At 36.9% G+C, this 14,332-nt stretch overlaps 1 protein-coding gene across 1 annotated transcript in view; it reads right to left on the reverse strand.

Annotated features, from left to right (window-relative positions):
* LOC129277794 (serine/threonine-protein phosphatase 1 regulatory subunit 10-like) overlaps nucleotides 1–14,332 on the reverse strand; it is a 38,505-nt gene that overhangs the window by 9,188 nt on the left and 14,985 nt on the right. Inside the window, exons 3-16 of the mRNA XM_064110253.1 lie at nucleotides 14,054–14,163; nucleotides 11,186–11,272; nucleotides 10,504–10,639; nucleotides 9,929–9,980; nucleotides 8,232–8,300; nucleotides 7,189–7,542; nucleotides 6,359–6,473; nucleotides 5,459–5,574; nucleotides 4,454–4,590; nucleotides 3,571–3,595; nucleotides 2,718–2,978; nucleotides 2,139–2,293; nucleotides 1,034–1,240; nucleotides 463–759 (exon numbers count right to left, since the gene is read on the reverse strand). Coding sequence (XP_063966323.1) covers nucleotides 463–759; nucleotides 1,034–1,240; nucleotides 2,139–2,293; nucleotides 2,718–2,978; nucleotides 3,571–3,595; nucleotides 4,454–4,590; nucleotides 5,459–5,574; nucleotides 6,359–6,473; nucleotides 7,189–7,542; nucleotides 8,232–8,300; nucleotides 9,929–9,980; nucleotides 10,504–10,639; nucleotides 11,186–11,272; nucleotides 14,054–14,163 — 2,121 coding nt within the window. The remainder of the gene's footprint in view (nucleotides 1–462; nucleotides 760–1,033; nucleotides 1,241–2,138; nucleotides 2,294–2,717; nucleotides 2,979–3,570; nucleotides 3,596–4,453; nucleotides 4,591–5,458; nucleotides 5,575–6,358; nucleotides 6,474–7,188; nucleotides 7,543–8,231; nucleotides 8,301–9,928; nucleotides 9,981–10,503; nucleotides 10,640–11,185; nucleotides 11,273–14,053; nucleotides 14,164–14,332) is intronic.

A 14,332-nucleotide genomic window follows, 5' to 3' on the forward strand; every position in this document is an offset into this window, starting at 1 on the left:
TCTTCAGGTCTTAGGATACACTTATCTTCCTTCTATTCATTAAAAAGTTTGAGATATTTGAGGATATGGACTGACAGAATGAACGATTGATCAAGATTCAACGACACTACCAACATAAGGTGTCAAAGAAGTGTCTGAATGTTAATCTGTAAAGTTTTGAGGATATGGAAAAATGTACAAAGCAAGGAAAGATGAAGAAAATAAAGAGGCTAAATATATATGATGCATATGCCTTCTAGATGGTGAATTATGGTGTTTAATACTGGATGGGAATGATGTTTGTTGAGACATGGCCCTGATCTTGAAAATGACTTTAAGAAAAATGCGAAAGGGGACAATGGGTACATCTAGATAATAATCACGATGTCCCTAGAATTCTGTACTTTGGGAATAATTCAAAACAATCCTCATGAGATCTGATCGGGAACTTTCTTTCACAAATATTCTGTAGGAAGTACTCACAGATAAGGTTGCCAATAGATTCTGGACATTCTTGATAGTGGTGTTTGGTGAGGGCGGGGTGTTCCCTTGGCCTGGTGGTCTTTGCTGCTGTTGCATGGGACCTCGAGGGGACCCCCCTGGGTGTCCCCCTGGGTGCCCGCCTTGGAGTGGCATATGGTGTGGTGCCCCTGGCGAGGGCCCTAGTAGCCCAGGTCCCCCCATGCCATGCCCCATCCCACCGGGAGCGCCGGGACCATGGGGCATGAACGGTTCTTGGGGAAAGATGGGTTCTTGAGCAGGAACATCCCCACTTGCCTCCTGAGAAGGACAAAAGTAAATGGGAGAAATGGTTCAATGCAATTGAAAGCTTGTTGGATTAAACCCCCCCCCCCCAAACCCCAGTATAAAACAAAAATATCCAATAGAAAGGTAACATACCAATGTTAACTATCACTATACTCTTGTTTTTGTAAGCTTCAGAGATTCAGAGTGACAAATATATCCATGAAATGAATAGGAAACATGAACATGAAAATTCTACCAATGGGTTCAACACGGACTATCAGCATACCACGCAACCAGTTTCACTTACATCTTCAAGAGGTATGATGCGGGTTTCTTCAAAAGCCCTCTTGGCTTCAGGGTCCGGTTCCTTAGGAGTCATTGGTAGGTTCATCTGATCAAAGAAGATCTCTCTAAGGACCGTCTGTTCTCTCTTGGCCTGGACAGTCTTCTCCTGACTATTCGTGCCATAGGACACCACCGTGCCTGGAATATCCATCTTGGTTGGACGTCTCCACTATTTAATGGAGGGATAGAGATGGAGGCGGAGATAAGATGGGGACAAAAACAGATGAAACACAGTTACAGGGAGAAAAAGATGAAGGAAAAAAAAAAGGTAAATTACTGTGAGCAAAATTTATTTCATTTTGTTTATCTCCGTTTCCAACGATTACAATATGATATAATACAATATTTCAACTAATGCTTGAAATTATTTTGTTTTTAATTTTGTCCTAATTTCTTCTCATTGTCTGAAATTATACATATATCTTGAGAATTTCTTACTATTGCCATATCAAGGGGAAAAAGTCTCACATGGATTAATTTGAATACTCAATAAATCTAAAAATAAAACAATTTTTACTCAAATCAGACATTCTTGCAAAGTGTGCTACTTACCAACATTTTTAATACATTTATGTTCTTAGAAGAGATAAGATATAATCTATGATTTTAAGAATAAATACCAGTTGTGGTAACGATCTCAAAATGAGTTCAAACATAATCCAATGAAATTACCACCAAAGTGTTTGTATGTATAAATAAAAAATATGTGCCAAATAGCTCTGGAAGAAAATGCGTAATTGCTTAGAAATTAGCAAAGTAAGCACTGAATTTTGTCAAATGTCAGGTATTTTTCGAAGCAATATTAATACACTGTCCCATATATGCTTTTCTGTGTTAGTGATCATCAGAATTATCGATTTTGAACGGAGATTTCATGATTTTACAAAAGATAAGTTTACATTAATGTACCAGATCTAGATGTATGGTAACATATCTTGACAATTAACCTTGATTTAAAAGACTTTCTCATGAAATACTGTCTTTTACCTTTAACAAATTATTTTGATGAAATTTGAAAGATAGGGGTAGTAAATGTCAAAAGAATTGAACATTTGTATAATGCTTACGGTGCAGTATTCCTGAGTCGTGTTGCCATTTTGTTTTTCCTCCTCATCCGTCGGCGTCTGACCGCCCATCTTAATGGCATTCTTAATGGCCTGTTTCTCCATCATCTTCTCGATCTGCATAGCGTCTTGGAAGTCTTTGATCTTGTTTACATTGACTGGGTTGGAAGGGAATGACAAACGGGTCAACGCGAATCAGTGATTTACTAGATAAATATCAAAGTTTGAATGCTTGTCATTAGTAAACAGAGTACCCATTGTTTAGTGCCCTCTCAGCGAAACCTGGTAATGAGGTAAAAGCAAATAGCACCGGCACTTTGACTTGGGATGCAAATCTGGATTTGCGGATTACAAGGCGACAATAATACTTAACTTAATCATCAAACATTATTTAAGAAAAAAAAAATTGTTTGGCAAAGTTGGACAATATGTACCAAAACAGTTACAATCGCATTTAAACTATATCCCTTTTCAAAGTTTGTGTAATAGGTTCCAGAGGTCCCAAGCAGCCATAATCAAAATACCATGCACAATGGTGATACAAACAGACAAAGATACATGAACAAAGTTACAAATACTCACCTCTCTCTGTCTCATCAAGCTCAAAATAATAAACATCAACTAGATCAGTCTCCTCCTTCCATCTTACTTTCTTCTTGCTCTTCGACGGACCAAACTTGAGATTGCTCTTTCCGATGGTAATGGGTCTCTCCTCGTTCCAATCATCCCCTATGTCGCCTTCCTCTTTGCTGGTTTCCTTGGTAACTGTCTCCGCCTTCTTCTCCGCATCATCTTCCGCCTTCTTCTCATCTTCGACCGGTTGGTTGGACGAGTAGAAAGAAACTGAAATACGAAAGGATGGAGTGAGACTTATTTTATGTTTATTAAAACAGTTTGATCTCAGAAAAAAACCCTGTATGGTTGGGTTGTCAAACCTGATCATTCAGAAAGGGAGACACTTTCATACAATGTGGTATGAAGTGGCATGAAGTATTGGAAATTAATTTATCGCTTTCAGAGGGTTAGATTGTAAAAAAATGCAATTTTACATGATTAAAAAAAAAGGGGAAAATGCTAAAAACTCAATCAAGAGTCACTCACTCACTAAACAAAAAAGACTTAACCCTTAACAGCACCAAGGGGGGGGGGGGGGCGGCATGGGAGCATCCCCCCCCCCTTTACAGAATATAGAATCACAATGACAGCATCACACAAGAGACAAAAAATGTCAAACACAAAGAAAATATCAGCTTTTGAAATCTGCAGTTATTGGGCAATAAAGCAGCATCTGAAATGTTTGAAATTTTCATAATGATTCCAATATAAATTTCATTGCCATCATACAACCAAATATCAATGAGTCAACAAATTCAAAATACAGTTTGTATCAAGAATACTTATCTACAAATTGTATGACAGATTTGATTTTACTTACATTTCGGTGGTTCCACTTTAATCTCCTGAGAGAGCAACATAAGAATAAAAACAAAACAACAATTAGTGGTACCATTCTAGTAAATTGCATTTGAACTTTCATATTAAAAGCCACCATAGGATTTGGCAAAGGGCCAATAATACAAATTATACTAAAATATCATCTCACATTCAAATCTTACAAAATAACGTCAGTGGAATACTTTTTGTTGTTGTTGAAAATTTGTACATTCAATTCTTGGATATCTAGCACAAACTCATGGTACTGCTTAAACTTAAATAAAAAAGACATTTGAATGATAATCTTACAAATTAAAAGCTTGGATATCAGAAAATGTCATGCAAAATCATATCATGAAACGCTTTACAAATGAAAGCTAACAAGGTTGAATATTGGTGGTATCACTCTGAGAAATGTTTCATAAAGACTATTGTCTGAGATTTCAGACAACTTTGCGCTGAGCCAATCAGATGCAAAGATTTCAGTAGCTTATAACGTCAGTGAAAATCATGGCCCCATTTCATAAAAGTTGTCATGATACCAACTCTTTCTCGCTGGAATGACTTTAATTGGTAGAGCCAAAAAGAAGTACAATTTTCACTGTTGTCATGTTAGTTGACATTCCAGCAAGATTTGCTATCATATCAACTTTTTTTGAAACGGGGCCCAGATGATTTGTTTTGTGAAATGCTCCCCTGTGGATGTCTCATACAGCATCTTCTCATGATTTTCACTGACAAAATTGCTATGAGCATTGACAGTTGTCATTTTTCACTGAAAATTTTGCTCTGAGCCAATCACAGGCATGGATTCTTGTAGCTTGTAACGGTTGTTATTGATTTTTCACTACCATTTCTTGAATGAAATGCTTCCATGATCTTACCTCTGGAGGTGTAGGGCTCTTGACCTTGGTGGGGCCAGTGGTGGAGTTGGTTCTTGCGACTTTCTTGGGGATCTTCTTCTTGACCACCACACTTGGAGCATTGTTTAGGGCATCTAGGAAGCCAGAACTCTCTTGCACTGGAGTACAATAATAAAAGAAACAATTTCATAATACAACTTATGTCAACAAGATAATGTTATCATTATATCTACCTAATGATTTATCATAAAAGATGTGAAAATAATGATCTGGCAACCACGGATTTAGGAATGAAAATGATTTTAGTATTCAGCAATTAGAACAAATTTATGTAATATACTCCTTATATACTCCTTGAGTATGGTCATAATGGTGTAACATGATTAAAGGATTAAACTGATTGTGGTTTCAAGGTTTCAAGCTACACTGACTGCCTCCTTCAATCCTGAAGATTCTTGCAGTATTGTAGTACCGGGGACCGGCAGGTGCAATACACCGGGTGAACGCCCTACTCTTTGACGAATAGTGTATTGGTTTTTAACATGCATAGGTTGAGACTCTCCTATACAAGGGACCAACATTTGCGTCCTTTCCGATGGACGGAGTGTTTTCCAACTGCATTCACACCCGCACTGAACACAGTGGTGAGGCACGCTAACACACAGCGCTAGCATCAGATTTTTGAGATCTACGATCTTATCCGGAACAGGCGCTCTAACCGACTGAGCTACGCTGCCTCCCTAGATGTGAATAGACTAAGTGGCTATAATCTATTTTAATATCATTCAAGATCTAGATGAAGGAATGGTGATACATTTTTTTTATTTTTGTGGTATACCATTATATTCAGGGTAATTTCATTAACATATGTATGTCTGTCCCCCTGTATGTAGGATTTTCTGAAATGTCATTTCATGGTTCCTGAAATAAATTAAGAATGGCGACAAATGGGGGCCGGACATTACAAAAAGGTTATTTCATGGAATTACAACAAATAACAAAATTTCAAGATCTCTTTATACTTACATTTATGTTTAGCAGGAATGATTTTAATCTTGCCATGACCATGACCTGATGGTTTTGGGAGTTCATCTGGTCTCGTCCTCTTCTCAGTGGGAGACAGTGATTTGCTGAAGATCGGGCTGCCAATGAAAATGTCAAAAGGAACAAATGATTTCATTATTTGGAATACTCTCCCAAATGCAAACGCTGCTGTAACTTCAACCTTTCAGGAGCAACATTGTCTATCATTCAACAAATGTTGCCTCCCCCTCCCCTTAATATGCTGTAAGAGGGACACACACACAACATCCGCACACTGCACCTAGCACACCGTATATAGTGCATCAAGAATACCACCACAGGATCACGACATCACCCGAAGCACTGGCAGCACCTGACACAGCACAACCCTCTCATGGACAGTGTGTATGCTTTTGGGAGTGTACTTCTTCAAGGTTCAACAAGAGTCTTTACGGATACTGTATATAAAATGGATGGAGAGAGTTCTCGCCACATACTCTTACAAAAATGTCAAAAACATAATGAAAATAGAACAAAACAAAGAAACAAACATTAAATCATAACTAAAATTTTTAAAATGCAATAAAAATTGGAGGCATATTAAGGAGATTACATAAAGCATTAAAATAAGTATTAAAAAAAAGGGCCAAACAGATACATCAGGACATAAATCAGAAGTACAACACGGAAGTGTATCCATGTAACAGGGGAACACGTACATGTACAAACATGTAAACTGCCAATTCATAAATCAAGTGAAGAAAAGTGTGCTTCTAAAACTAGGTTTTAGTAAAATGGTGCAACGAAGGTCAGGGGTCAGAGAGGCAATGCAAAATCATTACAACAAAACAAACAGAATGATAAATAATTATATTGTATAATGGTGGTGAAGCTGGGACTTACCCATCCTTTTTTATTGTTATGGTTGGAATAGGTTTCTCCACCTTGGGAGGGGGGACAGGAGCAGGTGTCTTCTTCTTGAACTTCGGGAGAGGTAGGTCAGATTGCTTCTCCAATCCTATCAATGGAAATACAAAAGGTGAAAATTATCAATAATGTCTGATGGGCATGAAACTGATTGTAAGTTAAGAACGACTGGTGAACCTTTCTTACGCGAGAAATAATCACCAATGAACATTTAATGGTGAATATTATTTTCCACAAGGATCACCAGTCTTTCCTAAAGTCACTCTAATGTTACAAACAGCTTTATGAAACGGCCCCCTGGTGCTATGTACGGTACAGATTGCACTTCACCGTAGTGTACAACCTAGTGCACAGATACACAAATAATCAGTGTCTTACGTATCATAGCTGGTCTAAAGTTTGGTAAATGATCAATAATACGAATGATACTGTAGTATAATTTAACATTTAAATCTTGCTAGAGTTTAGTGGCTGTAGAAGTTTAAAGGAAAAAATATTCATTTACAATTTATATCAACAAACAACATAATTACATGACAATAGACATAAATTACATGATTCCTAATAGGTAGAGCCAACGAGTTAACAATAAAAGTCTTAGTTTAAGGGCATCCTTTAAAACATGTGTTAACTTGATCAATAACACACATCTAAAGCTGGGAAAATAATAATGCGCCTTAGAACAGATTATTTCTAGATAGATGGTGCTATAAAAATGTAAATCATTATCATTATTATTTCATCTACAGGTAGCCATGAGAAGGTAATACGAAACGGTCATCTCCAGTTAGATGTTCAGTACGTACCTGTCGATCGCATTTTCGTATGTGCCGGTCTCATGATGGCTGCCCTCTTCTTCTTAACCCCATCCTCCTTCTTCCCCTCTTCCTTCTTAACGGGCTCCTCGCTGGAGTTCTTCCTGGAAGCAGTCTTCGACGCTCCTGCTCTTGTCGTTCTTGAATCGCTCGGATGCCTCGCCCTGGAAGGCTTACTCGCGTCGTCGGTGTCCATGGGCTCACCGTCCCCGGAGCCAAGCCGCGACTTCTTGGCGACCGGTTCCTCGCTCTCGTCGTCCGCATCTCGGTCGTTGCTGAGGGATTTTTCCACTTTCTTTGGTTTCAGCTTCTTCTTCACACTCGGTGACTTCTCCTTGGCACTGTCTGTAAATGCAAAGGATAGCGGGAAGAAAGTGTAAACATTTTATAAGCAGTTGATGAAGCTTGTATGATGCAACATAAGTAATTAAGATTATACAATAAGATTCATAGTGAATTAAACCAAATTATGGTTGCGATTTTCTCAATTCTTAAAAAACAATTAATAGTTATATCATTATTTAATTCAGAATTTCAACAAAAGTAATTTTCAAACGAATGCAAAATAAGAACAATAATGAAAGTAGAACAGTTTTGCTTCTCTGAAAACAGGAAGTGATCCCTTAGACTCAGTTTTGCATAATAAGCTGGTAATGTACAGATATAGATATTTCATTTCTTGGAAGCCTAACTGAAGCAACATGATTTCATATATTCTACAATAGAGATATATGAGAGCGAAAGAGAGAGCAAAATTTGTAGTCATCAATCAATTTTCTTCTTCTCATAACTAGGTACACTGGTTTCTGTTTTATCTCTTGTCCACCATTTCCTGCTTCTTTTTCTATTCACATGTTTCAGATTTCTTTGGCTAAAGTCAATGGTGCTTTCTCACTTGCACAGGTTAATACTATACAGTATAAATTGGAGCACTGCAGTCACTTTACTGTTAATACCTACATCATGCTCATGATAGAGTCACAAATTTTTCTGATACAATCATTGGCATTCCAGGTCAGGGTGTATCAACTTACCAGTAGTATTTGAAGTCCGGATAACTCCTTTCCATGTTGTGACTAGGTCATCTGCCATTGCTTTGAGCTCTGAAAGGGACAATACATTCAGAGGGCATGATTCACAACAGGAAGTAATACATAGGTCAATCAAAGAATTGTGTCTGACCTTTATACCAGACAACAATAGAGACCCATCTGCCAGGGCAGGGTCATTGTTTCAGATCTTTTGCTCACTTTTCTAGGGTTTTAAGCTACAGGGGATTTGTCCCTACTTTGCAAAGGTAAACTGTCAACAATGGATGTTTTATCTACACATCCTGTACGGAACCATACAAACCCATCGACCGAAGCAGGGGCTTTGTTCAAGTTATTTTGTTCACTTCATTGGTATTGTGTATCAGTAAGTCAGTCCTACCTTGTCAATACTACATGTACACTAAACTCATCGAAGCATGTTTTATCTACACACCCTGTACACAACAAGGACCCAGAAACCAGAGTAAAGTTGAGCTCTCCACTGGTATTTAGCAATGGCTGATTTAGGCCCTAGTTTGTCAGTACCACACACATTAAAGATAAATGCCAGTAGTGGTAATGACCTCAAAATGACTTTACAGAATTTAATATAATGACCACCAAAGTGTCTGTTTGTATGAATAAAAAATATGTGCAAAAGGATTCTGGAAGAAATTGTGTAATTGCTGAGAAATAAGCAAAATAAGCGCGGATTTGGTCACTTCCGTCGGGTCTTTATTCCAGCAATAATAATACACTGTCCCACGTGTTCCTATCCGTGTTGGCGATCTTCAGTGTGATCGTTTTTCAGCATAGATTTTAAGATTTCACAAGTTCAGTTTATGTAACTGTACCAGATCTATATCCACGATGATATAGTAATACTTAACCTTGATTTTACAGACTTTCTCACGAAATCAGTGTTTTACTGCAACTACTTTCATTTAGCTTTAAACCCAACAAAGCCTGTTTTATCTACACACCTTGTACACAACGATAAGGAAACAACCATTAAATATTACTAAAATATATCAATATCAATGTAAATTTAGGTTCCAGCTTGCCAGAGTTACACATGCTAGACACATAAATGCCTCCTCTATTGACATACGTATTATGGACAACAAAAAGGAAAAGAGTAAAGATATTTTCAAAGATAATTTGTTCCTAAACAAGAAGTGAGGAGATAAAGTGTTGCAGAATAGTAGGAAACTGTCAAACTGTGACTCTTTTGTACATATATCTATACACACGAACAAAGGTGTAATGATGATAAAGGGAAGTTAGAATAAAATACATATTCATCGCAAAACAGGGAAGTTCAAGTTAAAAAAAAAAGCAACAACACACACACACACACCCTCACACACAGCTATCTTGTGGTTATTGCACATATTATAGCATTCAGAAAACAATAAGTTACAATTTTGTCTTAAGACGGAAATTTCGGTCATGTAAAAATCAATGTAGCAGTGCTTTTTTATTTCATAACCCATATAGTTCAGCCAGCCATACATGAAAGAGTATTCGGCAACCTGACTTATTCATAAATGGTTACTTCAACGTTTCATTTGATTTTAATAGATTTATTGATTTCTATCATATCTTTTCATATTTAATGATGCAATATTTCTTTACGTACATGTATATCCAATATTTCCTAAAAACACAGCAAAAATATAAACTGACAATGAACTTACCATCTTCCCCTTCAGCTTTGCTAAATGACTTGATAATTTTGGCAGTATTATTCTGAGACGAGAAAGATAATTAAAACCAAATTTCAATAACAAGCAATTAACAAAACTAAAATGTGTATTTAGATTAATACCCGATACAATATATGTACATTATAGCTTAAATTAATAATCCAAGAGTTTCATACAGTGATATTCATGATTTGGGATGAAGAAAGAAAAAGCATTTTACGCCGTGGTTCTGATCCAAACATACTTCGATAAATCTCTACTTCTTGATTCCGTTTGCTCTAATTTAATGTAATGATTAGAGCAGCTTATAGAACTGTATGTAATTTTTTCATTAAAGCAAAGAAAAAAATGTTCCCTTCCAAAAGACAGTAACACAATTTCTCTTATCGTAATTTTTTCCAGACACAGGCTAAAGATTGCATTTGTAATGAGTATTAATTGCTTCACAACATTGTGTATTAGATTCCAGTAAGATTTCTAAGTTTGACGCCAAGTGCAAATTTTGTGGGAGCCATTGCTGTTGGAGAAAATAATCAGCATGCCCTTTTGAGGTGAAATACACTTACTTTCTTGAGGATATCTATGGTAACAGGAAGTTCTTTGAAGACTTCGATGAGTTTCATGATGATTGGATTGTACTCCTGCATCTTAGCATCTTGAAGCCATATGTTTAGAAGCTCCCAACCACCCGCTGCTATAAACCTGAGAGATATGAGAGAATGGAAGTGATGTTGGAGGATTGATTGATAGAGAAGGGGGGGGGGGGGTGGGAGAGCGACAGATAGAGGGAAGAGAATGAGAAAGGAGGTGAAAGTGAAAGAAAAGGAGAATGACATAAAAAGACAGAGAAAGCATGAGAAAAAAGACATAGAGAAAGCATGAGAAAAAAGAAGAGCGAGAGGGAGAGAAATAATGATGAAAAGGAAAGGAAAAGAAAGAGAGCAAGAGAAACAGAAAGAGGTCAGGGTAATTAAATAATGAAATTAAAACAGGCCATAAAAAAATAAAAAGTGAATAGCCGTTAGTGGCAAAGTAGGTATTAAAGATACAAGGATTCAAAGAAATACAGGATAGAAAAAATAAAGAAGTTTGAATGAGCACTTATAACACTATAACTTCATGAATTGCATGCCAGCAACAGCAAAATTGAAAACAGTCTTCAATAATGATAATTGGCCATTCCAAGGATACAAAGTTATATTCACGCAATGAATATTGACCAACCAAATCCTTATGATTTATACTTACTTTTCTTGTATTTCACTATCTTTCGTGGCAATTAGAATATGCATGTAGATACATCGACTAACCATCTTTTTAGCACTCTTCATTAATCTGTAAAAATTAAAGCAAAAAAAAAATCATGAAAATCATTCCAAGGCATTGTGAATTAAACAGTTTTCTATCTTCTTTTTTTTTAAATTATTATTATTTCTGCATCACTTGTTGAATAAGAATAAAAATAACAATAATCCTCATCAACATTATTGATTGAATTGCAAATATGAATTACCAAGATAATAATTTAATAATATACAGACAAAATTACTGGGCCAGTTTCTCTAAGGGAAAAATGCTTTTAAATAGTATATCAGATGGAACACTTAAATGTGAACCTTAATCATTGTAAGAAATACAAATAGAATTAAATTATAATATTTAATTTCTTTCCAAAGACAAATATGATAACTTTTGTTCTCTAAGATACACCTGAGCAAACAAACGCTACATGTTGTCTGCAAGCACAGACCCTGATTGACAAGTCGGTGTTCACATGAGACTAGCACTCATAACACTTGCTCTCAGAGGGGCCTAATTCTGTACACAGGTCATTGGCATGGATTTTAGGCTAACTATTCAGACCACTTTCCTCAAGTGAAGGGACTACGTAGCAAACGAGACCTACGTGTCTCATTACCTGTCAAACCAGAGTCTTTAATTGTGATCATGCTTATACGAAAATACTATACTACTACCATTTGCTATTCACAAAATGACCTTTGAACTTCCGAATTACACGAGCTTACATTTTAACAATCAGAACATACCAGTACTGATCTTTGGACCATAACATATTGATTCGACTGGTATATATGTGCACTATCATAAGTCAAGCATGGTAGTACACACACACAAAAAACCCTTGGTCATGATGTTACATTACATGTAAAATGAGTTTGAATGTCATGCTCAATATAATTCATTCTCTTGGTTAATTATTAAAATCCTTACAACTTCGAAGAAAATAAGGTTATCTTGAAGGGGAGTAAAAGTGGAGTTCTCGTTTGAATCACATATGCATTAACTGAAACAGCTTAACTCAAGTAGTGCAGCATCAGGCCTTCAATATTGAGGACAAGGCCACATATCTATTTTCTATATTACTTTTCACATTTCAGCACAAATGTGAAAATTTAAAAATGGCAGAAAAATATGGCCCCCAAGGCTATAACCTGTTGGAGAATAAGCTGTCATATATGCAGGCAGGAGTCTATGGAAAACATGTGTTATAGCAAAACCATTCAGTCTCTTTCAGATTAAGTCATGTGTAGTATTGGTAAACCCAAGCAGACAAATTTATTCTTATTAGCCTATGACAAACAGATGAAAAATCCAACCACGCAATGCTAAACTGGGGTGTTTCATCAACGTTTTTGTCCGACAAGTTGTCAGGTCTGACATTTTTCCCTGATTCTGATTGGCAGAAAAGCACCCTTACCATGGTAACTGTAAGATCATAATGGGACTAGTTGGATAAAATGTCTGACAAGTCCTTTCATGAAACACACCAGGGCCCTGTCTTACAAAGAGTTACGATTGATCGGATCAATCGTAACTCTTTGGAAATCCATCAGTGTCATAATTTTTTCTACAGGAAATTTGCACAATGTCTTTTGTAAACAAAGAGAAGCACAGCGAATTTTCAAGAAAACATTGAATGCATGAGTATACATCATAGTTAGAAAATATTTTGAACAAACATGCATAATAGATGTTGACTTTGCTGGCCGTCCATAGTTGTGATTGATCGGATGAATCGCGACTCTTTGTAAGACGGGGCCCAGGATAGGAGGAATGGAAGGCATGCAGCAATGCACAATATAACATTTAAAAAAAACAAGTGGAATGCCTCTGGCCGTCTCACCTGCATCACGCGATTCAATATAGCAGCAGTGCTGATTTTGAAAACTACTATAACTCGCACAAGATGTTCAGTGATACTTGGTTACTCTTATTTCCACGTTTTATGAACTACACCAATACACTTATAGAGATATGATGGCAATTCAACAAATACCCCCAACGTGGCCAAAGTTCTTTGACCTTACATGACCTTTGACCTTGATCATGTGACCTGAAACTCGCACAGGATGTTCAGTGATACTTGATTACTATTATGTCCAAGTTTTATGAACTAGACCAACACACTTTCAAATTTATGGCTGTAATTCAACAAATACCCCAATTTGGCCAAAGTTCATTGACCCTAAATGACCTTTGACCTTGATCATATGACCTGAAACTTGCACAGGATGTTCAGTAATACTTGATTACTATTATGTCCAAGTTTCATGAATCAGATCCATAAACTTTCAAAGTTATGATGGTAATTCAACAGATACCCCCAATTCGGCCAAAGTTCATTGACCCTAAATGACCTTTGACCTTGGTCATGTGATGTGAAACTAATGCAGGATGTTCAGTGATACTTGATTAACCTTATGTATAAGTTTCATGAACTAGGTCCATATATTTTCTAAGTTATGATGACATTTCAAAAACTTAACCTTAGGTTAAGATTTTGATGTTGATTCCCCCAACATGGTCTAAGTTCATTGACCCTAAATGACCTTTGACCTTGGTCATGTGACATGAAACTCAGGCAGGATGTTCAGTAATACTTGATTAACCTTATGGCCAAGTTTCATGAACTAGGTCCATATACTTTCTAAGTTATGCTGTCATTTCAAAAACTTAACCTCAGGTTAAGATTTGGTGTTGACGCCGCCGCCGCCGCCGTCGGAAAAGCGGCGCCTATAGTCTCACTCTGCTATGCAGGTGAGACAAAAATGAAAAGAAAAAGGAACGAATCTTAATAAAATGAGAAACTCTTACATAAGTATTTTGGTGACCTCCGTGACTCCCTTGATGCCTCCATCTTTATTTAGAAGCGACGAGAGAGCCTTGAGTAGCTGGTTAGGGTCAACTGGATTGTGACGGGTGGCCTGTAAGGAATATCAATACAAAATCATATTAACGAGATACACACACAAGAATAACACATTCAATATCAAGAAAATACAGTCAACATCAGGGATGTAGTCGAGGCTGGCCTCGAGGCCTCTTTATGCCGGCCTTGGTCTCGGCCCGAGTCACTTGTGCAAAGTCTATGAG

The sequence above is a fragment of the Lytechinus pictus genome, chromosome 15, assembly GCF_037042905.1.
Source record: "Lytechinus pictus isolate F3 Inbred chromosome 15, Lp3.0, whole genome shotgun sequence".
Taxonomy (NCBI): Eukaryota; Metazoa; Echinodermata; class Echinoidea; order Temnopleuroida; family Toxopneustidae; genus Lytechinus; species Lytechinus pictus.